Below are 27,947 nucleotides of genomic sequence, written 5' to 3' on the forward strand. Positions count from 1 at the left end.
ATTTTCAACTGCTGCTCATATTAATATAAGTCTCTCATTTGAATATTTGTTACTGCGTCCGCGGGCGACTCATTTGGTTCTCGAGGGCTACCGGTAGCCAGTGGGCACCGCGTTGGTGACCCCTGGTTTATAACCATGTTATCATCTCAAATCTTCAATAGGTTCCGTGGTGGTAGCGTGGCTTGATGTTTGTGGTTTGTGCAATTGCCAGTGTTCATTTCCGGTAATTTGATCGCCTTTTCTACAGTACATATTCGATGGACTACGTGGGTTGAATTTGTTGAATGCTCGACAATCCGCGATTGAACTACTGGAAGCGTAGGCGTTCAGTGCTGAGATATGAGAGTAGATAACACGAAGTGAAAAATATAAATAGCTGAAAGTTACCTGTCACATCCCGAGCTTCACAGGGCGACCGCGGCTTATTAGTATGAATGTAACGCGTAGGCCAGAAATATAGTTTCCGATAGAATAAGACATTAGCGCTATGTTATGCGTCGTGGTAAACGTCTCCACCCGCATGATGCTGTTATGAATTCATAATTTTTAAGTACGCTAATGAATCAATAAAATAATCGTGTATACTTTGCAGATCGATACCCAGGCCGTGTTGTTTTTGGCATTTCAGGAGCCGGATGCCAAAACTGCCAAAAATAAAAAATTGAAAATGCCAAAAATAAGCAATTTTTGGCATATGCCAAAAGTAAAACGGCCTGCCAAATAGTGTATTTCGTTCATGGTGTTGTGTTAACAGGACCGCGTTACAAGCGAGAAGAGCGTTTGTGAAAGGCAGGTTTCTTAATCTGGGTTCAGCCCACCCATTAGGGGTTAAAGCATGATGTCATAAATGGTGTGGGCACAGGGAGATTGAACGGCTGACTGCATTTGGTTTACGTTATACTTTCCATTTGTCTAAAGGCAATTTTACGACCATTTTTGACCGGATTGTCGAGCGCTAAATTTGATAAAACGGGTATCAATGAGAAGCTGCCGCAGTACTGATTATTAAAATATATATTATATTCTGATCATGGAACTGGAACCCCCAAAATCAACCACGATTTTTGCATTGTGATCGAGTTGAACATTGTGTCGCAACAAACTGTCTGGCTATTTCTGAGCTGAATAGTCTCGGTTTGCCAGACAGTCTTGTTGCGTCAATGTTCTTGAACTAGCTAACCTTCCCAGGACTCTTCCATGCGAGTTTGTAATATTAAAGCCACCTGAAGTGAATATATCAGTAGACTGAAGGAGAAATGATAATCGGGCTACTATATAGAATGTGTTGAGAGACAACACAGGAAACTCCTGGAAAAGGATCGGGAAGACAATTCTTTCCGCGACGAGATCGATGGCACTGGCGAAGTGATCTCTTTTCATGATGCATGGAAGCCGGTTCGGCCCTCCAAAGATATTGAAGCTCTGAAAACCTTTTGTGGATGACTGGCAACATTCTTTCCCTCAACGGCTACTGTTGAAGCCGATATTTCCCAGATTCTCTGGGCGAGAAATGAATTTAGGAGAAACTTAGCTGACCTGAGTTTGGAAGCACTGTTACAGTGCAAACGATTTAAGTCTATTCAACAGCTGTAACAATCAGCTGTTGAGCGTGTTTGTTAAGCTTTTCCTTCTGTTTTTTTTTTGCTTATTGGCACCGATTCCGATGAATACTGCACATTTTGTGGTTTCGTTTGATATTATTAACCTATGAAATCGTTAGGCTTTTTCTTCTTCGTATTGTTTGTTGGCACTGATTATAAGTGGATGCTGCACATTTTGTGGTGTCTTTTGACAAACTAGCCCAAATAAAGCGTTTTTGTGACTTATTCGAGGCTGAAAATATCTATTTAGAGGACGATGCCAAAACTGCCAAAAATAAAAATCAAAAAATGCCAAAAATAAGTTATTTTTGGCAGTTTTGGCATATGCCAAAAATAACACGGCCTGTCGATACCGTTTCAGAACAATGCAATGGGTAAAAAGCATTATTGTAATAGTATTTTCTTCGCTCGTGGTAAACTTCTGGACTTCTACAGCAGATAACGTCGGTGAGTTGGAGAAGATCAGCTTTGCTTTTAGCTACCGTAGAATTTCGGAATATTTTGAAGTATGTGTTGCGTAACAATGCTGACACAATGCTGATCACTTGACCTTTGATGTGTGCGATGCAGACTTGGACAACTAGAAAATTTTCAGCTTTTCCAAATTAGATTAGAATTAGATTACTGGTATTTCGCTCTAATTTAGTGAAATTAAACAACTAGAATTATCTAGTTGTCCATGCATATACTTGGACAACTAGAAAATTCTCAGCGTTTACAAATTAGATTAGAATTAGATTACTGGCATTTCGCTCTAATTTAGTGAAATTAGACAACTAGAATTATCTAGTTGTCCAAGTCCGGTGCGATGTATCGAAAAAGGAAGGTGTAATGAAGAATGCTGGTCATACTATGAACTATGATATAATTATAACGCGATGGCACAGATGAATCATACTTCGCCATCTATTGCTCATTAGGCAAGAACAGGGCCGTAAAAGCACTTCGTCAGCCCCCCCCCAAAACGTTAGTCTTGGGCCCCCCATACGGTGATAAACCGAACCTCTGGGGGGGCGAAGCCCCCCAGACCCCCTTCGGCAATCCGATCTTTGCCGCTACTTGTCATCTACATTGGGTGTCCGTTTAGCGAGTAGGATATTCCCGCCTGGACGCGCGAAGCGCGAAAAATTTATATAATTCATGATTGAACCGGTCAATATTATCGGGCGTACACCCGTTGGCAGGAATGAAACAGCACTTCGTCAGCCCCCCAAAAAATGGGTCTTTGGCTCCGGTAGGGTGATAACCCGCCCTCTCCCCCATCATGTTGTTCGCTTTTGTCACGAAATTAGACGTACTGTCCAGTGAGCCAGCGCTAAGCGCGAAAATTTTCGATAATTCATGAATCATGATAAAAGCGGCCAATAAGATCTGGAATTGCATATATATGTTGCTATCAATTTCTTGTCCTCTCTGCTCACGTTATCAGATTTACCGGAAACTGTAGGGCCCGTAAATAATAATTAAACATCTTCGGACGGGTGGACCCGTTGGTATCACTTCGTTACATGATGTGACGTGACGTAACCTCCTGTCTGCTATATCAAAAAATATAGAATAGCCCAAAAGTACTAAACTAAAAGACGCAGACGATTTCAAATTGATATTTCTTCAGTGGCATATAATTTTTCCCTGCGGGATGGTATTTGTCTTCTGAGGTTCAGATTGCCAAGACAGGAACATTTGGCGCCAGTCATTTAGGCGCCTATTGACAATTAAGCCTATATGTATTTTGTATATATAACGAAGTTTTCGGACAGCGTAAGGGCGGTCCTTTTCGGCCAAAGTTTCCGCACTGCCGATTGTTCTGGCACACTTCCTGGAGTCGCATATAATATGTCCTAAATCGTTATATGTCTTGGTGCGGTATTGGCCAACGCCGATATGTCTATTTCTATAAATCGTGCGTGTTTTTTCTTGGAGGAAGAGTAGGCTACAAATATTGTAGATGTTTGGTAGCTTGACATCGCGCGCAGCGCGAAAAAATTTTGAAAAAGTTGCATAAATTTTTAAAAAATGCTCTGTAATTTATGCTAATTCAAGAAATAATTTTGGGCCCCCTTCGAGCTCGCCCCCCCAATTGGGGGGTTTGGGGTGCGGCAGTTACGGTGCCGGTTACCGAAACATGTTGAATAGCCACCGCTGTAGACGGACGTGCGTCATGAATTTGAATAGTATGGTAGTACGTCTGTTTGGAAAACGATGGGACTACGCGTTTATAATAGCGTTTTTAAATAGTATATTCATATTGAAATGAACCCGAATATTTTCGGCTGACACTCGTCAGGGGTAATCGTCAGCAACTAGTAGAGAATTGGAAAGAACATTGTATATCAACAATCGTATCACAAAATATGACGTCACCAGCATGAAATTTCGAATGAGAGAGCGTTCAATGTACTATTTTTAGGTGATACACGAACTCCTTTTGTTGACAGAGTTTTGGCTGGTGTATTTTGATAAAAGTTGATTCCAAGGCACACAAATGGAATTGAAATTTCATGCTGGTGACGTCATATTTTGTGATACGATTGTTGATATACAATGTTCTTTCCAATTCTCTACTAGTTGCTGACGATTACCCCTGACGAGTGTCAGCCGAAAATATTCGGGTTCATTTCAATATGAATATACTATTTAATTGTATATTGAAGTTCTGTACCTCCAAGAAGCTCTTCAAATAGCGTTTTTACGTAATCCATCACCGCAACAAATGGCGCCCTTCACTATTATATCAAGCGTCGAGCGAGTCATTTCCACGAAGCGGCTCATTGACAAGACCAATTTTGCAGGAGTCAATACATGCAATCAAGACGAACGTGAGGGCATAGTGTTGGCGTACGTGGACTGGCCGTTTCGCGTAGACTGCGATCATCTGCGTCAGGCCTGGGAAGCGTTGAATCCCGGACTTGATAGTAATATTGCTAAGGTGCGTTTATGATGATGTAACTGCCGCACCCCAAACCCCCCAATTAGCGGAGTCCGAGCTCGAAGGGAGCCCAAAATTATTTCGTGAATTAACATAAATTATTGAGTATTTTTTTTTTGGAAAATTTATGCAACTTTTTCAATTTTTTTTTCGCGCTGGGCGCGGTTCAGTGTTTCCACTTACGAAAGAAAACATACGCATGATTTGTAGAAATGGGCATTTCCGCGTTGGCCATTACCGCGTCACGACGCACCAAGACATATGAAGTTTTAGACATGTAACATGCGACTCCGAGAAGTGTGGATGTGACTATAGTAATATTGTATCGTGTTTGCCTCGGAATGTATCCTTCTATGGTGGCAGTTGTGCTGTAAAACACTGCTCTTCAACCGATGTAGTACACCAAAATATGCTGGAGTGCTCCAATACGAAAAGGTATACGAGAATGCAAGACAAACTTATCGCAAATAAAGTAGGCTACTTTTCACACTAAAATTAACGACCACGAAAACGAAATAAACTGACAAGCAGGTAAAACACGGGTAAATATATTTCTCAAGTGATAGTGAATATCTATATATTCTTTGTCGGTCCATTGTAGATTTGACGAAGTCTTAACGAAGCTTGTGGTCGTATTCTTCACAAAACATTTCTATATTATGATATCATATCATTTGCTCTTTGGTGCTCTATATTGCTCCCTCAAACGAATTAAGACTAATGGGCACTGTTTTCGACTTTCGATGAAGACACAATGTCGTTCAGTTAATTATAAGTAGATGAACCCGGGTCATGTACCGATAGGATGCTCGAGAATTATCACCCCTGGTTGATAATAATCGTGACACATCTTCTTCCTATCGAAAGTTATCGTCCTCTCTTCACGTTATTCCTAATATTCGGTGAATAACATCTAATATTCCCCATTTATCGTGGTAGAACACCAATACTTTTTATTTTTCTGTGACAAGAAGGTGTTTCAGGTGATATTGAAAGTCCAGCAAATGACTAATGTGCTTTATAATCTCAGTGGGTCATCATTTGGTTTCATCGGACTCGAATCAAAACTATAAAAGTGAGATTGACTTGTGACTTGGTTACAACCCGGCAATGGTGCGTGCAAGACAAACTTGCTGCACTCAGTAACCAGTCATTTCCAACCTTAGTTATGTTCGCGAAGCTACTGACTTTATTAGTACCCAGCTTTTCAAATAGGCCACAAGCAGGTCTGGACAGAGGTACCGACCAATTTTTAGTCATCAGCTATCAGCAGGCCTGTTTATTTTTGGATATTGGGTTTTATTTTTGAAGATTCTCCAAAAATAAGATTTGAAAACATCCAAAAATAAACTTTTTTTGGATGATGTTTTTTCAAGTTTTTTAGTGAAATAAACGAGTCAAAGCAGCTTAAATACCGCTGCAACAACCCGGGAACTCATAAAAACACGCAACAAACAGCATGTGTGTGCATGTGAGAGGGGGTCTCCGAAGCGCTAAAAGTACTTCCACTTACTGGATTGATCAGAGGCGTGGCGACAAGGGTTGAACAGGCAGCAGCGTATGAAATTGTGCGAGTGCGGTGCGGTGCACCACTGGACCTTGCGGCGCAGGCCGAATACCGCCAGCTCTACTAGAATCACCTCGTCCACACGACAATGGGACTGAATAGCTACATCAGACGGCAACGGAACTTGATCCAGGAGATGAAAAGTACCTGCCCCAAGTTTGTTGACACCGGTTGATTGTCAATTAGGAACGTGAGCACTTGCTTGACTGGACACGGTACCAAACTACTCGAGGTTATCAACGAGAAAAGTCCGGCCTGTGCACCTTCGTCGCAGTGGTGGATCCAACTGATCGTCCTCGATCGCATGGCCACAGAGCTGAGCACCACCGTCACGAAGCTTCAGGAACTTGGGTTTCTGATTGTGAAGCAGCTGGAGGAGCTACATCGCCTGGTCGAACGTCTTCGAGCTCGGTGCTCAGATTAGGACTGGGACAATGACACCCACAGCAAGGACGGTTTTCTGGTCAGAGGGTGCTGGGCTAAGTTCACTGATGCACACAACTTCGTGGAGGATCAGGGGTGTGCACTGTGCAGTCCTCGACCTCGAAGGCGTTCGATCAGGCGACCAGTCCTCGACGAAGAGGAGACACACCCCACGTTCGATACAGCCGGGAGCTTATTGCAGGGCTCGTAAACGGCAATAAGAATACCGAAGTTGCCGACAATGAAAGGTCCTGCCCTGTCTATAACACCAAGTGGTGCAACCTCGTGGGCCGTGAGAGAGGACACAACAAACACTTCTTCCTCTTTTTGATTCTAATAATATAAACAACAATGATACAAATAGGCTTCTTTATTAGCGGCTCCGTGAATTGATCCACAAACACCGAGATCGGTTGTCGATCAAGTGGACATCCGAGTAAATATAGAATATCGATCCGTGTCTTTCCTATACAAAATGGACGTCACTTCCAAGAGCATTAGTGACCAGCGCTTGTCAGGAGCAAAGGCTTGGAAGATTGAAGAGTTTGAAGCCACCCGACAGTTCTTTGGGCTTCTATCGGCTCGATGTTTCCCACAACTGTGACGGTCGAAGCCGATTTCTCGAAAATCAAGTGCGAGAAGGGTCTCTGAAGGGCGTCTGTCACTGATTTTGGAGGGCATTCTCCAGGCCAAAGCCTTTATGATGAAAGTATTGGGAAGTTAGATCAAGATCACTGATGATGTCGATGTGTTGGAGGACTTGAATACATGATATAACATACTTCCGGTGAAGTTCTCTACCAGTATTAGGGATAAAAACACCTTCATTTCTTATTTTTGGAGATTCTCCAAAAATAAAATTTGAAAATATCCAAAACTAAGCTATTTTTGTTATTTTTGGAGAAATCCAAAAATAAACAGGCCTGGCTATCAGTGATATATCTACATTGAATGCTTCCAACTTTTAAGTCTACGAGGTGCATTAGTTTGATACAACAACTTTAGAGATTCGCCGCACCGATATTGATTGAGAAGAACTGCTGTAGCAAGCCTCTTCCTCGTTAAAACATCTTCATTTTTTACATAATTATATTTAGGGCGTTGGCAATTTCTCATCGGGCATGAGTTGTTGGGCAATGTATGTACATGTAGTTGTACACATGTCCCTTTTTAACACTTACTATATTTGTAGACTATATCGGGAGTTTAAATGACATGTTAAAGTCAACCAATCAGACTCTTTCCTTGTAGTATCTTAAATTATTGAAGATGGTAATAAAATAATACTGACCTGACAAAGCCACCTGCCTTTTAGTGCCGTCTCAGTCGCAATGGCACCGAGGTATCGGAGGGTCTATTCACGCTCACGAGTCAGGACGACAATGTTGTCTTCGGGGCCGAATTGGTAGGTCGAGATACAGTGGTAACCTGACTCCATAATAAACTGACGCTCTTTGCAGCTCGTAAACGGCAAGCGATGGATGGCGGACAGCATAAGCGTTGACATTTCGCCGTTTCCTGACGAGACCTGCTTGACGTCGCTAGGCGACGTGAACAGATTGAAATACCTGCAGAACGCAATGGGCGACTATGTGGAGCTGTATTGTGGCGGTAAGTGCATTTAACATTACATACCAGGCCGTGTGGCGAATTCAGGTGCCCTATATCACAACTAACGCTCAGTGGCTCATATTCAGTGCTACATTCATTTTCGAATATATTAGTACCACACTAATGCCTCGCTTTCATAATATTGATGATTGTTACATTTATAATGCCAACTTCGCCAAGCGCCGATTTCAACATAACATGGGTAATTTTGCATTTCCTATGCCAGTGAAAGTTTCATAAGAACCTCGTGAAATAACCTACGTATCAGGGTAACCGACGATGTTTTCGAAGATTTTACCGACTTGAGGCCGGAGAATTAGAAACAACTAGAAAATTTTTATGTTTTCCAAATTGGATTAGAATTGCAATCAAAGCTACACATTTTTTTCCAAATTAGACTATAACTAGTATTATAGATAGCTACAGTTTTTTTTAAATAGATTAGAATTACTGCATTAATGGAAACTCGGAAATTGAATCAGGTTCAGTTATGTCAAATGTAGCTTTCAAAACAACATCCATTGTAGTAGAGAATATTTATTGAACTCGTACTTTTCGGGTACCTTTTTTCAAAAGTTAACGACGCACTAAAGGAATTTAAAACCAATATCAAAAAGACAAAGTATGATGCACCAATCAAAAGTCATACTTTGCATTTTTGGTTTTGCTTTTAAATCTGTTTAAATCCCTTCAGTGTGCCGTTAACTCTTGAATAGAGGCACCCGAAAAGTCGTGGAGATCAATAAATATTCTACTCTAATGGAAATTGTATTGAAATCTATATTCAAGTTCTGTACCACGAACCAGCTATTTATGGCAAGTCAGAGTTTATTATCATGAGAATGAGGATTGCAAATGTCTGTGCACCAGAAAGTAGATTCGAATTTAAGTTACATCGTAGAAACATTTCACAGATCATATTGGAATTAGAAATAGCGAAAAGAAACATTTCGCTCTAATAAAACAACAAGAATTATCCAGTCCAAGCGTCATTAATCAGTCTGCGTTAGTCGCGAAGACGCATACTTCGGTGCATCTACTTGATAGTTCACATTTTGTAGCCGCGAAGACGCATGATGCAGTGCATCCACTTAACAGTAAACATTTTTGTAGCCGCGAAGACGCATGCTGCAGTGCATCTCTTCAACAGTTTTCATTTTTTTAGTCACGAGGACGAATGTTGCAGTGCATCTACTTGACAGTTCTCATTTTGTAGCCGCGAAGACGCATGTTGCAGTGCATCCACTTAACATTAAACATTTTTGTAGCCATGAAGACGCATGCTGTAGTGCATCTATTTAACAGTTTTAAGTTTTTTTAGTCGCGAGGACGCATGTTGCAGTGCATCTACTTAGCAGTTCTCACTTTTTAGCCGGGAAGACGCGTATTGCAGTGCGTTTACTCAATAGTTATTTAGGCAATTCTGTATACCTATAATGCTTACTTTTTCACTTGCTTGGAAATCCATTATACTTATACTTGTCCGATAATATCCATACCGGACATCTGGAAAAAATTTGTTCGCCCCAGTTCCCATGCTACGATTTTCACATCGGCTGCTGTTTTTTAGGGATGGTTTGAACGTCCGGTTCACGTTCGCGTTTTGTGTGTGAATCTCGGAAATTTAGAGGTTCGCGTTCACAACAGAGCCTTGGTGGGTTCTGCACTGTGGACCTTTTTGGTAAATTGTAATTTGCACTTCATTATAAGATCTTTGGTTCAAATTTATTGCATTTCAACTGCGGGTCACTCTATCCAGCTTTCCGTTTGTGAATATTTAGTGACTCTCTGCTGTGAGCTTGACCCGCAATCACACAACATCACGAGCGATATATGTAGTCAGCGAATGATGCATATTCCACTAATCAATGACATTGATATCGTTTTCTAATGTAAAAAATCGAGCGGGCGTACGGGGTCAATCTTGACTTCATATCTTTACTGTATCATTAAAACCAAATCCGTGCGATTAAGGTGCTGGCTACTGCTATATAGCTTGTTGTTTATGGTATCGGTAGCGAGTGTAGAAACTGGTGCGGAGCGGATCGACAAATTCTCTGGTCCGGCTCCGATCCGGTTGTTCAATTCTCTGGTCCGGCTCCGATCCGGCTCCGGCCGTATCAGGCAAAAGTACTCATCCGGCTCCAATCCGGCGAAGGCCAAAAATGAAAACGTCCGGCCAGAAATCTGGCCCTACACGGTACGGGGTTCCGTGAATTTATAAATATGCCTCGTTTATTTTCGCACTGGCTGGGCGGTTACTTGCGTGTAGTTGGTTGGTGGTTATTTAGTTATAAAAGTCAGGCTTATCCATAAAGATTCGGGCCGGATCAAAAAAGTAGTAATACTGCTCCGATCTGGCTTCGGCCGTAACAGAAAGAGTACAGATACGGCTCCGATCCGGTCCGGCCAAAATTGAAAAAAATCCGGCTGGATATCCAATACGGCTCCGGTCCATGCTCCGCACTAATAGAAACCCGTTTTACACGCTTCTCAATTTCAATGTAGCAATACTCAGACTCCAAACACATTGTCCCGTCTGCCTAAGACCGTTAAGGCGTGAGCTTATAATCTCTGGTAAGTCCTCGTCTAAATTGTTGGCAAAGCGACGGAATGTATTGATTGTATGAAATTAATATATCCTTTAATAACCGCGGTTGATACATTTAGCGGCGTTTAAAACGCCAATATGTACTTCAGCAATGTGACATTATGTGGCCCGAGACTTCGCTAGGTATCGTGTACAATGTACAATGTACATTAATATAGGCTATCACTTCATTGATTGATATGGTTGGAATTAGCAATATGACGTCACGTGGTTCACGTTCGTGTTCACACAGAACCTTTCAAAAAGGTTCGCGTTCACACGAACCCGAACCTTTCAGAGGTTCACCCCATCCCTACTGTTTTTGCAGTCGGAAACGGGGCTTACCCCGACGTGATACCTAAAGGCGCGAACGAAAGTGACTTCACGACCACATGGATATCTGATCATTGTCGTACCGCCAGTTACCGTCACAACAAGCAGTGGAACCATGCGGCCATAAGTTCTCGCCCCGCGGGATACGGCGACACCCTTGAAGTGAGTGGCTAGAGCATACCTTGCGACGGATTGTTCACAATCCGTGTATTGCGTGGATGCGTTGCTGTAATCAGCGCTGTGGACTGTGGAGCCGTTTCTCTCTACCGCTGACTTCAACTGCGAGTCTAGACTTTTTCAATATACCTACTACGGAAACTTTAAACGCACCTACTTCCAATATTTTCTTCACAAAACTCCGTCTCAAGCATTCTTATAGATCTACTTGGTAAATTATAGGTTTATTTTCACTACATTTCATCACCGTAAACCAGTGAATCAACCCGGTAAGGAATCATAACTTGGTTGTATTTCCCCGACTCCGATTCCAAACGGCGCTACAATATTGCCAAGACTCCGACATAATCAAAAGAAAATTTCACGGATCTCCGACTCAGAACCCTGACTTGTAACACTGCGATGATTAGGGTTGCATTTATAGCAAACGGCATTTTAAAACGCTTTGTTTAAAACATGTTTTAAACAGTGTTTTGAGCAAATGCCTTTAAAAAGAATTGTATTTTTTCAAACGTTGTCTAATTATGTCATGATTGTGAAAATCTAACTGGAGTGATTCTCGTTTAGATGCCGAGCGTGGACTTTTACGACGCCATCAACTTAACGTGCCGCGTCCAGTACAAAGACAAGACTCTGTACCCAGTGACATATTCGCAATGCATTAGGCGTGAGTAATCGTGTGATTGTTTTGTTAATAATAATTTACTGAACGAACTTGTCAAGTATTGTACAATCCAGCGAATGCACTTACACCGTGATTCCGTTTTTAGTATAGAAGGAGACACATTCGTGATTAAATGTTCCAACGCGATGGCCGTAGAGAAGTGGCGGATATGGCCCTCCCGCCCATGTTACGAGCACATCAGAAACTCGCTACCAAACTGCGATTCAAGCCTTCCTAACTGCTTCTGTATAAATACACCTCACAACCCCCTTCATATAATCCCATAAGAAATGTAAAGATCGTCTACTTGCATATACTCACGAGTGGTTATTTAGTGCAAGTGTTTAGTGTGCAAGTTGATGGCAATGTAAATCCGCCCGGAATACATCTCTCGTGATATCTTCAGAGAGTGTTGTCGAGGGCCGGCCTACCCTGACCTGCGTGGAGCGTTACGACGTCGGTATGAGCGGACGGACTCGATTCGACTGCTCTGGGCAAATGACCGGCTGTCTGACAAAGCATGACGAGTTCATGATGCAGTGGAAGAAGGTATGTCCGTGTCGGGCTGTGTTTTTGGCGAGGCATAGGGACGAGGGAAAGGTTTTGCGATGAGTTGCCCACTATACTACATAAATAGAGTTTGAAGTTGAAGTTGAAATAGGGCGACCTCATTGAAGTTTCGGCACCGAATTGCAAACATTAATAGTATTCGCCATTGTATTTGTCAGTCGCTAGTCATCTATTATTTCCCTGTGAAATACTGGTTCAGGGTCTGTAAGGAATTGCTTACGATTTTTCAAAGTGCTCAATCAGCTTGTGTCTGCTTGCAGTGCTCGTGCAGACGTTGATGTTTCAGGCCAGCCCAGTTACACTTCAACAGGCTTTGAGGCGCCAAGCTATTTGGTTTAAAAGTTTTGTAAATTATAACGTGTTTTCTGGTTGGATTCGTTTCACTTGGGGTGGAACTGTTGAGCAAACCGAGCGATAGAATATCTGAAACCCCCACATCGCAGTAGCAGGCAAATTGGCATTTTGCTGGAGATCTTAACATGAGACCATGAACCCCGTTACGGTCCGTGTCGTAGTTTTAAGGGGTCCATGAAACGTTAATGTTGAAACTACAATTATAAAACTAATTTCTCCTTAATTATAAGATCTGTCCTTATTTTTTTTTCAATGCTCGCCGCCGGTCACAATACTCCAAAGATTATGTAACGTACAATACTAGGCCCTTGATTAGTCATCAGCTCACCAAATGTCGCGAGTTGGGGGTCCGCGCTAACGAAGAAGTCAACAACCACTGACGTATATGTAGTCGTGGCGCCGTCTGTCAGTTTGCGCTGGTCCCCACTCCCTATGTCACAATGTACGTCATCCAACTATCGAAGTATTTTCATGCCCTTCGTTTTTGCTATACAGGCAGTTGTAACTCGTCTCGAAAATTGCTTGTGATTGCGTGTAGATAAACCTGGCAATACTTTTCACTTGCGCGTCGTCTGTCGATAACACTGTGTCTTGACGCAACGGGAAACTATCCAATTAATGATTCGTATTTCTCAGGACGATGCGATCGTGTGCGAAAACCGTTTGTTCGAAGTCGCTAATTCTGGCGCAAAGGGCCGCTTCTCCTGTTTGTCGTGAGTAACGCGCTGTCGCCTGTCCGGCAGTGTCGCGATAACTGCGTAATCTGTTGCAGTCACGACACCACGGGCAACGAGTCGTACTCGTGCGTGTATAATAAGGATGTAACGTATGCCGACATAGAGGACAAGAGGAAGCGGCTCGAAATAACCCTGGAAATCGGGTAGGTTTTGGCGGCGGGGGTGTTCGTTGTGAGACTTCATGATCGCCCGGATCGTGCTGTTGTGCACGCATTTGGTTGCGTTTGGTAGCGGTCAAGTGCGAGCAGCGGCTGTGTATCTAAGCCTATGCACAATACCACAGAACACGCAGAATTCGCCGAGTGGCATATGTCGCAATTCACGCGCATATTCAACGAAACATTCGTTTTCGAATTTATTGATATAATTTTGATGCAGCCCTTTTATAGTAATACTAGTTATTACTATTATATTTCTAATGAAGTATTATATTTCTCGTGAAGTGATTTTGACACGCCTGTAAGATCATTATGTCTCATTGAAACTGCGTACTATATACTGTGAATCCATTGGTGAAAATGGGTGAATTTATCAGATTTCTACCTGAGCGTAAGGTGTAAATCAGAAAAACAGCTTATTTTGGAACCGAATTGTGCTCCACACTCATTCCGATGAGTGAAAATGCTTCAATTACGCCGATCCCTTATGAGATATATCCCAAGGTTGTAGTGCGTTACTTGTGCCACCGTTTTGCGATTTCATGCGGCTGTTGGCGAAAACGGAACGCACTGCACCCCTGCGACGTATCGCCATCAGAATTAGTGTACTTGGATCCTTTTTACCCCTTGGAAGGGTGTGAAAGCATTATTTGGTTCCCAAACGAGCCGTTTTCCTGATTTACACCATACACTAGGGTGAAAATAGGCGAAATACACGATTTTCGATTACATACTGTGTAGCAGCCTATTGTATTTCATTAAACTGCCTGCTTTAGTATCATCCACGATTACTTTTGCGCGGTATTAATCCGCCGCAGTGTTGAATATTAGTCGCGCCGCCAGTTTCGTGCACAACGGGTCGATGTTCACACCGTATATCACGGGTGGTACAGAAGTGTGAATACACACCTTATCGCTAATAGGGTAGTTATAGCGTGTGGTACTCTCTCGCGACTTCAACACAAATGGGCTTCGCGGTCGACGCCAGAACTCCTACGTGTTGGAGGCTTATCTATACTATTCTCCTCTTCCCCAGCAAAAGCATAGAACGAATAAATGAGCCGTGCTACATAGTCGGCAGCTCAAGAATCATAAAACAGAATATCGACCTGTAGTAAAGTGACCGATTTAATCGAAACGCCACGGATGCAAGATTAACAAGTCATCGCAACTTGGCAAATGCAATGCGACGCGTGTTACGCGCCGTCCGAGGAATCGATCCGGATGAAAGGGGCTCTCCGGCGGATGTTTTTTTTATTCAGGGTTACCGCTGAGCCGTGTTTTCCGCCATGTCGCCTTTTCCCGTCTATTGTAAATTTCCGGCCATTAGTCATCCGGGAGTGCGATAAGCGATATCGCGGCTACCGTTAATAATATCTGCGGCGCGGGGATAATCCGAAAGGCTGTTGCTGATGTCAGGATTGGCGTTGACAATTTCGGTTTATAACATGCTAACCATGCAGGAAAGAACTTTGCGATCAATTGTTCAGAGAGCAATCTGACCATATTAAACACATGATCTAAACACGAAGGCAAGACACACGAGGAAATAATGGTTGGCACTAATAGACACTTACGTGACCTTTGACACGAACCAATCAGGTTGCTGCAGGATGTAAACAAACATCAAGCCCGGGCAAGCTTACTATGAGCTCTTATGGAAAAGGGTTGGAAAATGAAGGTTTTTAGCAAAATTACATTGAATTGGGGATGGCTGGACCTGATGAATAGTAATAGCGTAGAGCTAGTATGTAGATGCAGCGTTTTAATCTAGAATGAACATGAATGGTGGCAAGTACGCATCAGCATGGTGTGTCCAAATGCATGGAGTTTTGACAACTTTTCGGATTAAGCAACGATTGATGTATACTATATACTATCGGATTGTGGTAATGCATACTTGACGATTTCATAGGCTCAGGTCACGAGTAAAATCTCCAAGCATAATATCTCCTGTTCAGAAATATATGCTAGAAAAATATAGCCGCTGCCACACAGTACAATTTTGGTATATATTGATTGAAAGCTATGGATATTCTATCGGATTTGAGTGGGACAGTATTTTCTTCTAACACCGCGGAGAAAGCTACGAAGCATTTCATGGAGCGCTACGTACACGACTTAGGGATAAAGATTGAGGAGACACTCCACTCTTATTGTGGAAGCAATATTCTAGTGAACTGCCAATGTTATCGCAGCCTGCAGAAAAGTGAGATACCACACCCGATGGAAATATCTCGGAAAATCTAATATTGATTCGTCTTGCACTTGTAAGACAGGGTAAGTAAGGAAAATGGCATTTCTTCAGAGACTCATGCAATAGATATTGTAACCATGGTTTTATTTTCAGATTAGGTTCTGATATGCTCTCATGCATATGCATGCACGGATCAAGACAATCCAACACCTGAAGCTACAAGGGCTGAAAGACATACATTGTTATTTGCGTCAGCATCAGTGAGCTCGATCGTGATTGCCAAGCCATCTCTTGACCGTACTCGCAACCCATCAACTCCTGCCTCAAGGTAGATTTTGGTCTGTCTGGTGTCTTCGATTTTATAACATTACACCAAACACAAATAATCCTACAACATCTGTACCTGGAGAACTGTTCATTCAACAAATTGGGCATCTAAATGAGATTCAATGCACACCACACCACTGGAATATAGTATGTATAGACATGTACTGTTGGCACACACTGACCATGGCACCATGCAATTAGGATCTGTAGCATGCTATTAGTCATTACGATATTCACAATGGAACTGAATTTGCACAAATGCTGAATATGTTGCGTCATTCATTTCTAATCTTGAATTAGAGTAAGCAATTAGTCCATATTCGGTTAGTTGATAGACAATGCTGCATATTATGACACCGGACAAAATTTCACACTCCTTGATTCTTCCGATCAGTTGTTTAATATGAATATGATGTCTCGTCATCTTTCTTGTTGTGGAACAGTTTGGCCCCGACATTTGACGATGTGCCGAATCATGTGCAGGAATATAAAATCTAGATTTAATTTCTTGATTTCAGGCTCAATGGCGAATCCCTTTTCTGCCATGATAGCATCTCTTAGTTCACCATAGCTCCATGTGAATAGTTCTCGCCAGTGTTGGGATCAAGTCACTACCTTCGAGTCACAAGTCATTTCTAGTCATTGCACATTTTGACTCGAGTCAAGTCGAGCCACGAGTCAAGTAACACACACCAATGAACGAATACAGAGTTATACACACAAGAAGGCGCTGTATCGCTCACGTATACGTAGAACTGCTAAACTACGTGATTGCATAGCCTCAGTTTATAGTTAACATCCAAAATAGAGAATAGAGAAATGAATTGATAAGATGCAATACATTACCCATTTACAAATTGATATGATACAATTCGAGCCTTCGTCAATGGTTAAGGACTATATAAACTATATTCCAATCAATTTCAATAAAACAAGACGTTTGGTTACGGTAAAAATGTAGAACAGAAATAGACATTTTGCTATTAAATTACTTTACTACGGTATACTAGTTTACGACAACGTAAGCTGTAAGATTCGTTTGCGATAAAAATATATTTGTGAGAGAACAATGAAGGCTCAGTAAAACGCTCGATCATTAAATGGTTGGTCACTCTCACGGGTTACACCAGCGTTTCGTGAACAGTCCGAACATACAGTGTGCAAGATACAGTGGTTTTTATTGACACCGATTACTTGATGACGTGAATTTGACTCATGAATTTTGCTCCGAGTCACTAGTCAATCCACATTTCTGACATGCCGAGTCAAGTCAAGTCATTTTAGCAAAGTGACTCGAGTCAAGTCAAGTCATGACTCGAGTCATACCAACACTGGTTCTCGCACAAAAGTTAGTACACCACAATCCATCAATCCTTTCAAAGTTGTATGTGATTTATAGACAGAAAGATATTGTGAGCACGGCGGGGTTTGTCTTCATCAGTTCAGTACAGTCAATATTCATTCTAGATTTGAGAATTCGCGAATGGATGCAAATGGTGCATTTTTAAGAACCACATCTCTACATAGCCAAATCGAAATTTAATGAAGCAGTTACATACGATTCACCTAATGGTTTAATACTATGCTTACTACAATAATAGGAATTTGACGTCAGTAGGATAAGTCGGGCAATTCAGAAAGAATTTAATGTAGTCCAGTATAAAATTTAATCAGCTTCTCCACATCTTTTGACACTATGGTGCTCTGAGAGCTGAACTTCACTAGCAATAATTGTCCGTCAATTTGTAATTTTCCTGGAAGAGTTTCCTGTTTTGTGCTTCTATACTTCTTCCAGAAATTTGATTTTCTTGCGTTTTATCCCTCGACTTCCTCTTTCTGCAGCGTCATAAAGGATATCCATCAAGCCTGCACAAAAATATATAATATGTTTATTTTACAGAGCAACACTGCTGTACAGGCATCCATCAAGGCGTACTCGTTCGACTCATGTCGACCCCTACTAATGTCATCAACTATCCATCTTATCATTGAATATATTGCTTTCAACAATTTCAATCCATTTTACACCATCAAGCAACAACACTGGAGCAGAATAATATGAGACACACACCAAGTCGATTGTGGCATCAACAACGAAAGCGGTGTGACTGCATATCAGTTTGGACTCATTGTTCTATCGACTAAATTATGTGACGATTCAATATTTTTGGTACAAAAATACATACGTCATTTTATCAATAAAATGAGAATTCAGATGACTATAAGGAAGTCCACATGCCTTTATCCAGATTTTACATTCTTCCATGCATGTTATTGGCTCTGGAAAGGTAGAAGCGCACACCAGGAACGGTCTGGGTAGCAATCTCCAAGTTTCACCCGTAAGTAGGCTATTAGCAGTTTAGCACTGTGTTTATCCGGCATGTATCCTGATGGATTCAATACATGAGCTAGAACAAAAAATGGCAATTTCAGCTGTGGTCGGATCATGTTGCCTAACACATATATTATAGTAACATGTTGATTATAGAATGCAGACAAGTGTCCAGTGTAACCAGGGTTGTAACCAAGTCACAAGTCAATCACACTTTTATAGTTTTGACTCGAGTCATTTTCAATTCACCACCGAGTCCAAGTCAGCGATCAGAGGGCCGAGTCCACCATGACTCGAGTCGAGTCCAAGTCATTGTGTCGACTGACCAGTTGCTAAATCTTGCTAAATCCACTTTTTATAACTCAGTTTGGTGATATCGAATGGTTCGCATTTATAATACTAATTTTCCTCACTTTTAGCAGTTTCTGGTCGCGTTTTCAAGTATCAGTACCAATAGACGAAATCCCAATAGTGTGGTTACTTTACTATTCTTCGAAATTACAATGAAATGTCGGTCTTGGCCGTCAGAGTCTCGAGTCATGCACGATGACTCGAGTCCAAGTCAAGTCAATACACAGATTGACTCGAGTCGAGTCATTTCCGTATTTTAGGAAAATGAGTCGAGTCATCATGAAATCGTGACTCGAGTCATTACAACCCTGAGTGTAACAGTATAATTTGCTAGATAGGGATACAGACTGTTCCGTATATGATTCCCTAAATAGAACGCATATAACACCGAGCACACATAATGAATACCCCACCTATCCTGACTCAAGATTCCTCTAATACATGCTATTCGGTACGACAATCCTATAGTATTGTTTACGACTAATGATAACCCCGCAATAGTTGTTTCATCCGAAAAGTTGTCAGAAATCCATTCATTTGGACATACCGTGCTGATGGTTTCTTGACACCGTTCAGGTTTATTCTAGGTTATAACACTGCAAAGTGCAAATACGTACTAGCTCAACGTTCTTACCATTCACCAAAGCCAGCTATCCCCAATTAAATGTCATTTTGCTAAAAACCTTCATTTTTCAACCCTTTTCCATAAGAGCTCATAGTAAGTTTGCCCGGGCTTGATGTTTGTTTACATCCTGCTGCAACCTGATTGGTTCGTGTCAAAGGTCACGTAAGTGTCTATTACTAGTCGGATTTCGGATACCAACGTAAACGCACGGACGAAAGGAGGCCTCGCTGATTCGACAGCTCAGAAATCGTAATCAACCATATCTAGTTGGTGATAAATGACTAATGTGGTCGAGACGCCAACATTACCTCCAGGTATCGCCGCTTCTTTACGCGGGTGATTTGGTTAATTAAGGTCAAAGTGACTCATATTGTTGGAGTGCATTACGCGTGTCCCAAAAGTCTTCATTCAAACCTACAAGCTAGGGAAATTGACGCATCAAAGCTGCTTTCCATGGTCTGGGTAGCGATATTTTTCATACAGGGTTGTCGCGATTTTGCTAAAAATACAGTGCCCACCTCGCGGATTTCGACTGTGAAATTGAACGTTGGCGTTGCAGTCTAAAAATGCATGCGCTCAATTAATAAGCACAAGGCGATGCGACACGGTCTGTGCATGCGTTCTGGGGAGTTTAGTCACTGCAGTGATGATAACGAGGAGTCTCGCTAAGTCTCAGGGGACCCTTTCTTATACTTTTCTCTTACGCTCATGTCTGCCACAAATTCGACTATTTGAACAGCTTCTTGGAGGTACAGAATTTCAATATGCAATTGAATAGTATATTCACATTGAAATGAACCCGAATATTTTCGGCTGACACTCGTCAGGGGTAATCGTCAGCAACTAGTAGAGAATTCAAAAGAACAGCGTATATCAACAATCGTAACTCAAAATATGACGTCACCAGCACGAAATGTCGAATACGAGAGCGTTCAATGTACTATTTTTAGATGATACACGAACTCTTTTTGTTGACACAGCCTTGGCTGGTGTATTTTGATAAAAGTCGACTCCAAGGCACACAAATGAAAGTGTGTTTGTGTTACGATTGTTGATATACGCTCTTTTGAATTCTCTTCTAGTTGCTGATGATTACCCCTGACGAGTGTCAGCTGAAAATATTCGGGTTCATTTCAATATGAATATAGTATTAAATTCGGTTATGTTCTGGCATCCGAGCCTTTGAATGACGGCGCCTCTTTACGGTCGGTGATTGCGAAGTGATCGATCACGTAACAGGCGTCATTATCAATGCACATTGTACATCCGACAGCTGTGCAGTGTACATTCATACTCTTATATTTCGATAAAATATCCACGGCTGCGTTAGGGTGTAAATGAAATAACAGTCCAGTTCGAACCAAAGATTTCTTTCGAATACGCTGATCAGAGGGTTTCATATAGTAGTCGGCGTTGCTACTAAGTAGAATTTGAAGTAACGTCGCCTATTTATACTCAATTACAAGAAGAAGGTCCTATTTCCAAGACATCAACACACATCTTCCGTTTTTTGGGCAAAATATTCCGTCTTTAGGTCAAAAAATAGCCCTACTTACCACAAATCTACATTCTGCGTTTCAAAATTCAAATTTTAAAGTTGAGTTTTCTTTCCTAAAAATACTGGTAACGTAGAAGTGGGAGCATTCCAAAAACATGCAGTGCAAGAATTCCAATCATATCCTATGACCGTACCTTGAAATGTGTGTGCAGCAACGTACAAGCCGACGACTTCGGAAACTACCAAGCCGTGTTGTGGACAGTAGTGAACGGCCGGTGGAAGAAAGACGCTTGGGCAGTCCTGCTGCTGGAAGACCGCACGGCATACTACCTAAAACTTTTGAGTGCGTTGTTGGCCGTGATCATACTGGTCACAGTAGTCACGGTGGTCTGCATTTTGGTGCGGGTGTACTGGATCTACATCTTGGTGGCGTACAAGAGATCGCACCTTTGGAAGTATGACAGAGGTGGGTGGCGTTCGGTATTCTGGCTCTGAATATGTTCGAATTCCATTTTCTGAAAATGGCTTGACTTGACTCGAGTCAAAACTATAAAAGTGAGATCGACTTGTGACTCGGCAACCTTGTGACTTGGTTACAACCATGCCGACTGCCTTCGAGTTTAATTTTTCTGATTTTGGATATGGATATAAATCCGAATATGTTTGATTTTTTGGTCCCGAATAGGTTTCATTTAGATACTCTTCTATTATGAATATCTTATAGAATCCGATTTTCTGATCATGAACATATTAGAATTCAATTTTTTGATATCGAATTTGAGCTCTGGGAATCTTCGAGTTCCAAAATATTTGATTTTAATCACCTCGCAGACGACAAGGACTACGTGGCATACCTGTCCTACCTCTACAACAAGGGCGACGATGACGAATCGGCTGCGGCCGACAATGCGCCGACGTTGCGCATTGTCCGAGCGATCGGCAAGTACATGGAGCTGAACGACTACTCGTATTACGATGAGCAAAAACAGAGCTTCTTCTCTGGTGAGTGCGGTCGGGCGCGATCGGCACGTGCGTTGTGTATTGTGTATTCATCACTGCTGTCGCCGATGTCAAATGCGTTTTTCCGTATAACCACGCTCTGCCATTTCGACGTTTGTTGACGGCGATTGTGGTGTGACGTTAAGCTTTCTCTCGTCACAGCCGAAGTAGACAATGTCGCCAATCTCGTGGAGAGATGCCATCGCATGATTCTGGTCGTCACGCCCAAGTATCTGGAGGACAGGTGGAGCCGTTTTCACGCCGAATTGGTGAGATATCTCTCTTTTGAGCAGAGGTTGTTGCTGTTGTTTGTGGTAATCATGGTGTTTGTCGACTACAATGGTCATTTGCACCAGGCCGGTATTCCTTATTCTGATTCCGTACATGCCGACTTGTGGCACGGCCACTTGTAAGACACCGTTTGAGCGGATCATATGGCGAGGAGGAGCCTAGATTAAACCTCCAACACTTAGGTAGGAATTCTGGAGTCGACCTCGGTCGGACTCGAACCCACAACCCATTGGGGTTGTAGCTGGGTATTATACCACTACGCTATCTCGCCACCTGCTTTGAGCAGAGGTGGCCAAAAATGAAATACTGTTGCTTTTTCAGAGTGCTCTAGTAGGTTTCGTTTACTTGCGCTACCTGAGTTGTTATGATTTCTAAACTCTTCCACTTTATAGTTTTCATTTGTGTCGACAAAACTCGGCCTGGAATACCTTTTTACTTTGAAAATCCCACTTTTGTTTGTGCAGTTACTTCTACTTCTACCTAAGTAGCTACTATGTTTACTTTGACCACCGCTGCTGTTACGATTATGGATTTGACAATGAGAGAGGAACTTTATTTCGTGATCTACACAGGTGGTCACAGTAGCGAATGAAGGTCTAAACTGTAACCAAATATTTTTAACAATAGATTTAGTCAAGAGGTCGCATACTTTTAGGGGTAAATCGGAGGCGTCTATACTGCCGAAGGTGCACGGTTCATCTAACGCAGTGGTTCTTAACCTTGCCTCCAGCGCCCCGATTTCGAAGGGGGCGGAAACGCTCAAGGGGCGATAAGGGGGGCGCTGGGCTCAGGGGGGCGGTATGGGGGGCGCTGGAGAAAAATGGCTTCGCAGTAGATGATGTGGTGGTAGGACATATCCTTAATGAGTATTCAGAGCAAATTAACACCGAAAACTTCGTTATATATAGCCTACAAAAGACATATAGGTTTAATTGTCCATGGGCGCCGAATGTTCCTGTCTTGGCAATCTGAACCCCAGAAGACTAATTCCATCTGGCAGGGAAAATTATACGCCAGTGAAGAAATACCAATTTGAAATCGTGTGCGTCTTTTAGTCTAGTACGATTGGGCGACAGAGATAAAACTAGATATTCCTGTTGGGCGATATCCCTGTTGGGCGATTACATATTTTTTGATATAGCAGACAGGAGGTCACGAAATAACAGCATGCAACGAAGTCATACCAACGGGCTCGCCCGCCCGAATTTGTTCAATTATTAGTTACGGGCCCTACAGTTTCCAAGACACCTCACAATGTTCGCTCTAAGTTTTGATGAGTCTGCGCACACCCAACAACTCACTGCGCTGACCCTTGGACAACAGTGCGTAACGACTAAAAAAAGGTCATTACTTCGGATTTGTTGTGCGTAACGTAGCTTAGAGGGAACATTGCACCTCACTCAGCTCTACCGGTAAATCTGGTAACGTGAGCAGAGAGGACAAGAAATTGATAGCAATATATATGCAATTCCCGATCTTACTGACCGATTTTATCATGAATTATCGAAAGTTTTCGCGGTTCGCGCTGGCTCGCTAAACAGTACAGCTTATTCCGTGGCAAAAGCGAACAACGTGATGGGGGGCGGTCGGTTTATCACCCTATAGGAGCCCAAGACCCAAGTTTTTTCGGGGGGCCGGATGAAGTGTCGTTTCGTTCCTGCCAACGGATATCCGCCCGAAGATGTATAATTATTATTGAGGGGTTAGTATCAGCAAATAGCGGATCGCGGAATGGGGGGTCTGGGGGCGAAGCCCCCCGGAAGTTTGGTTTATCACCCAATGGAGGGCCAAGACCAACGTTTTTTGGGGGGGCTGACGAAGTGCTGTTACGCCCCTTGTAACGAATTAATTGTACCTACGGGCACGCCCGAACATGTTTAATTATTAATTAGGTGCCCTTTATTTTCCCATACAACAGCTCACTCAGCGCTACTGGTAAATCTGATTACGTTGGCTGAGAGGATAAAAAGTTTATAGCGACTTATATATGTAATTATCACCTATTCATTCATGCATTATAGGAAATTTTGGTACCTAGGGCGATCAAGCCACACAAACTTTGCTGACCATCGAAATCACGCTACGGGGTTCTTGGGGGCGAAGCCCTTAGAAATTTGGTTTATCACGCTATTGGTGCGCAAGGCAATCGTTTTTAGGAGATTGACGAAGTGCTGTTACGGTCCTCCCTCTTACCCATTGTCTTTATTACATTCCTTACAATATGAGGTTGGGGGGCGCTGGAGCACGATAATTTTTGAAAGGGGGCGCTGGAGGAAAAAAGGTTAAGAACCACTGAAACGCGAACTTACGACTAATGACACTGCTGATAGACCAGTTCATCAAAAATATATTCAGTTTAAGTGAAATTCGGGCATTTCACGCTGTTTGTAGGTGGCGAGTTAGCGTAATGGTGTAATCAACAGCTGCAACACCAATGGGTTGCGGGATCGAGTCCGGCCAACAGGTCGACTCCGGAATTTCTACCTCAGTGTCGGAAGTTTATCCAGGCTCCTCCTCGCCATTTCATACGTCCAAGCGGTGTCCTATAAAGGCCTGTCAGTGGGCCGTGCTACAAGTCAGCAGCTACGGAATAAAAATGAAGAAAAAATTGGCCTGGTGTAGTGTAAATGACCGCAGTAGTCGACAAAGACCATTATTATCACAAAACAACAGCAACGCTGTTTCTAAGTCATTTCAGTCGTAAAAGGAATAAAAAACTTGTCCTAGGACTGCTTTGTACCTTTCAAAGTAAAAATTGTAAGTAAGTTATCTACTTGAAAGTGAGTATTCTAAACGTATTCTGTACGATGTTCTTTTGAATTCTCTACTAGTTGCTGACGATTACCCCTGACGAGTGTCAGCCGAAAAATATTCGGGTTCACTTCAATATGAATATACTATGCAATTGTATTCTGAAAGCATAATCACTTGAGTAATAACTGGAAGTTGGCGAAACCAGTTTGGTTTGAGTACTTCGCAATGCTACATCACGGTAGGGTTACCATATGTCCACTGTTCAGAGGATTTGTATTCCTTTGAAAGTGTCTTCGGAGGACGCCCAAATGTCCTTTTTCTTGAAAAGTGTAAAAATGTGATCAAAAACTGGAGTCCAACCCAGTGGACGCCAGAGTTGGCAAGACAATCAACTAAAAATACGGCGTAACGGGTATTTTCGGAGTAGAGATGGGAAAGATGCCCTTTTTAGTACACACAGTACTTACAAAATTACCGGTTTTCCATTCCGGTACCAGAGCTTTATTATTTTTTTAAATGTGTCCTCTTTTCGGACCTCAAAATATGAAAGTTCTACATTACAGACCACTACTGATATAGTTGTCAATAGCGCCATTCGGTAACGGCGTGCGAACCACTCACACGCGGTTTCCACCTTCGTTACAGGGATTCCATGGTCTGCTGGAGTCGCGCATGGGACTCATCGTCATCCTGACTCCAGGTGCGAGGAAGTGCTTGGAGAAGAAGGCGAAGAACGATAAAGTCTGGGACAAACTGAGTGTTGCTTTGAAGGTGCGTAGGGTCGTGGCTTTGCTTGCGGCTTTGGCGAAACGAAACCTGCTACTGACTCGATATGTCACTGTGTCGTGAATCAGTTTGCGGTCTCGTGGGTAGAACCGGGCACAATAGTTTGAGTCTCTAATCCGAATCGGGTATTAATTGTCATGATTCGTGTCGAGTAGAGGGATTATTTTTTCGAATGCTGAAATTATTTAATTTCGGTGCGTTTGTCCTGACGTAGAACTCTTGAAACATCTGTTGGGCGTCTCACAGCATGCGAAGCATGTAGCATAAATCTAGGAACGTCGGCGAAACTAACGTTTCCGTGAAGTCGTGACCCACACTTGGCATTGTCACTAAGTACGACGAAATAGGTATCGTCAAGTCAATACCGAATAGTCTTTATTTGGCGTAAAACTGCTATTGTTCTCTTTGTCGCCGCGAAAAAGGTACATATTTGAACTTCCAACATTATCCATACTCCTATGACCTTAAGTGGTCAAACTAGTTCTCAACGGTACGCCAGTAGAAGTTACGGCGTGAAGTTTTACTCCAGTTCAAATAGAATTAGCAATTTTCGAGTAAGTGAAAAATTAAGTATTCTTGGGCTAGTTTTCCTGAAAAACTGAAAACTGATGAAGCTGGCTAAAATTATAACCACTAGTGTTATAACCAGTAGTGCAACTAGACAAAAACCTACCCGATTGATTGTGAACAGCTCAAGTACTTCGTTACTGACCGCGTCTGTTATGACGCCATAATTACCGATACTCATCTGGAGTATTTAGCGTCGAGTGGAGTATTCTAGTATCACCCATTATGACGTTATATGAGCGTGACTGATGTGGAAAATTCAAATACGTAACATTTATGCGAACGCAAAGAAAATAATGCCGGCTCTACGTCACGTTGAAGATGATTTGGGATTTTTTTCGACCATACCTTTTTCGTTGCACTGGGTGACAATGCCTTGGGTCGATCGCGACTCCACACAAATGTCATTTTCGCCAGCGTACGTGGGGTGTCCTACTTGTCTCGTATGTACTGTAAGTTGGGTGAGTTAACCAACTGAAAATATTCAGCTTTTCCGAAGTAGATCGGAATTAAAACTACAACAACACGGGTTTTTCCAAATTGAATTAGAATTGGAATTATATAGCCGCACATTTTTTTCCAAATTAAATTAAATTTAGAAATACTGAATTCGCAAAAGGAAATACAACAAAAATTAAGCTCAATTCATATCGAATCACAACAGCGCAGTCTCATAAGCATGGGAATGGCAAATGTCTGTACACCAAGCTTGACTCGTCTCGCACCACATAGTTCCCCTGTAACATTTCCAAGGAAACCAGAGATTAGATTAGGATTAAATTTAGAGCATGGAAACATTTCACGAATTAGATTAGAATTATATTACCGGTATTTCGCTCTAATTAATCTAATTATACAACTAGAATTATCGAGTTGTGCAAGTCTGCTGTGGTATACGATAGGCCGAGGGTGTCGAGGCTTCTACGGGGGGAAAAGATGATCAAAACTATAATTGAATTGTCGATGTTAATGTGCGTCTTGGTGGAAAGAGGCGTGTAATATCAATACTTGAAAACACTACTCTCGCGAAGTAGATGCCTGTTTTCTCTCGCCAGACGAACCGGGTCGTGAAATGGCACGACGGCATGGACGACGGCAAGCTCACGAGACACTTGGAGTACGGCTTGCCGAAGCTGATGACAAAGGCGCGCGGAGAACACGACAACCCGCACTTTCGCTACGAGCTCAAGTATCAGCAAGAGCTGATTTGATTCCCGGGGTCGGCGATCGATTGTGCAGTGGAAAGATCGGGTAATTCGATGATCGTTGACTGGCGACAATGCACTCTGCTACGTCTTAGGTACGGATATCCTACCGGATCTGGATCGACGCGGCGGTTTTAGTTCCGGTTCTAATTACAAATCTGTTATCTCCAATATTTCATCTCAGCTACCCACCAGTGCCGTGTATCACAATTCAAGCTCATATTCGCTGAAGCGTTCATTTTCGAATTCATTAATATCATGTTGATGCACGTCTTTCGTAATAATATTAGTTGCTTCATTT

General features: G+C 42.4%; 1 protein-coding gene and 2 long non-coding RNA genes across 3 annotated transcripts; 2 read left to right on the forward strand and 1 right to left on the reverse strand.

The window, feature by feature from the left end:
- Positions 1–1,953: 1,953 nt before the first annotated feature.
- LOC145441468 (interleukin-1 receptor accessory protein-like 1) lies at positions 1,954–27,882 on the forward strand. Its single transcript, XM_080319339.1, has 14 exons — positions 1,954–2,048; positions 4,394–4,530; positions 7,836–7,925; positions 7,981–8,131; positions 11,050–11,216; positions 11,799–11,898; positions 12,302–12,444; positions 13,456–13,532; positions 13,592–13,699; positions 21,257–21,510; positions 21,876–22,046; positions 22,206–22,312; positions 25,734–25,859; positions 27,497–27,882. The coding sequence occupies exons 1-14, from the start codon at positions 1,967–1,969 to the stop codon at positions 27,650–27,652; spliced, it is 1,869 nt and encodes a 622-aa protein (XP_080175465.1). The 5' UTR covers positions 1,954–1,966; the 3' UTR covers positions 27,653–27,882.
- Positions 15,644–18,415, forward strand: LOC145441469 (uncharacterized). The gene is made up of 3 exons (XR_013915833.1): positions 15,644–15,994; positions 16,065–16,239; positions 18,139–18,415. It is a non-coding gene; the product is annotated as an uncharacterized LOC145441469 (long non-coding RNA).
- On the reverse strand, positions 17,010–18,614 carry LOC145441470 (uncharacterized). Its single transcript, XR_013915834.1, has 2 exons — positions 18,478–18,614; positions 17,010–18,104 (listed from the first exon to the last, which is right to left on the reverse strand). It is a non-coding gene; the product is annotated as an uncharacterized LOC145441470 (long non-coding RNA).
- Positions 27,883–27,947: the final 65 nt, after the last annotated feature.

This window comes from Botryllus schlosseri, chromosome 6 (assembly GCF_051294905.1).
Source record: "Botryllus schlosseri isolate E-star chromosome 6, Bs_hap1, whole genome shotgun sequence".
Lineage (NCBI taxonomy): Eukaryota > Metazoa > Chordata > Ascidiacea > Stolidobranchia > Styelidae > Botryllus > Botryllus schlosseri.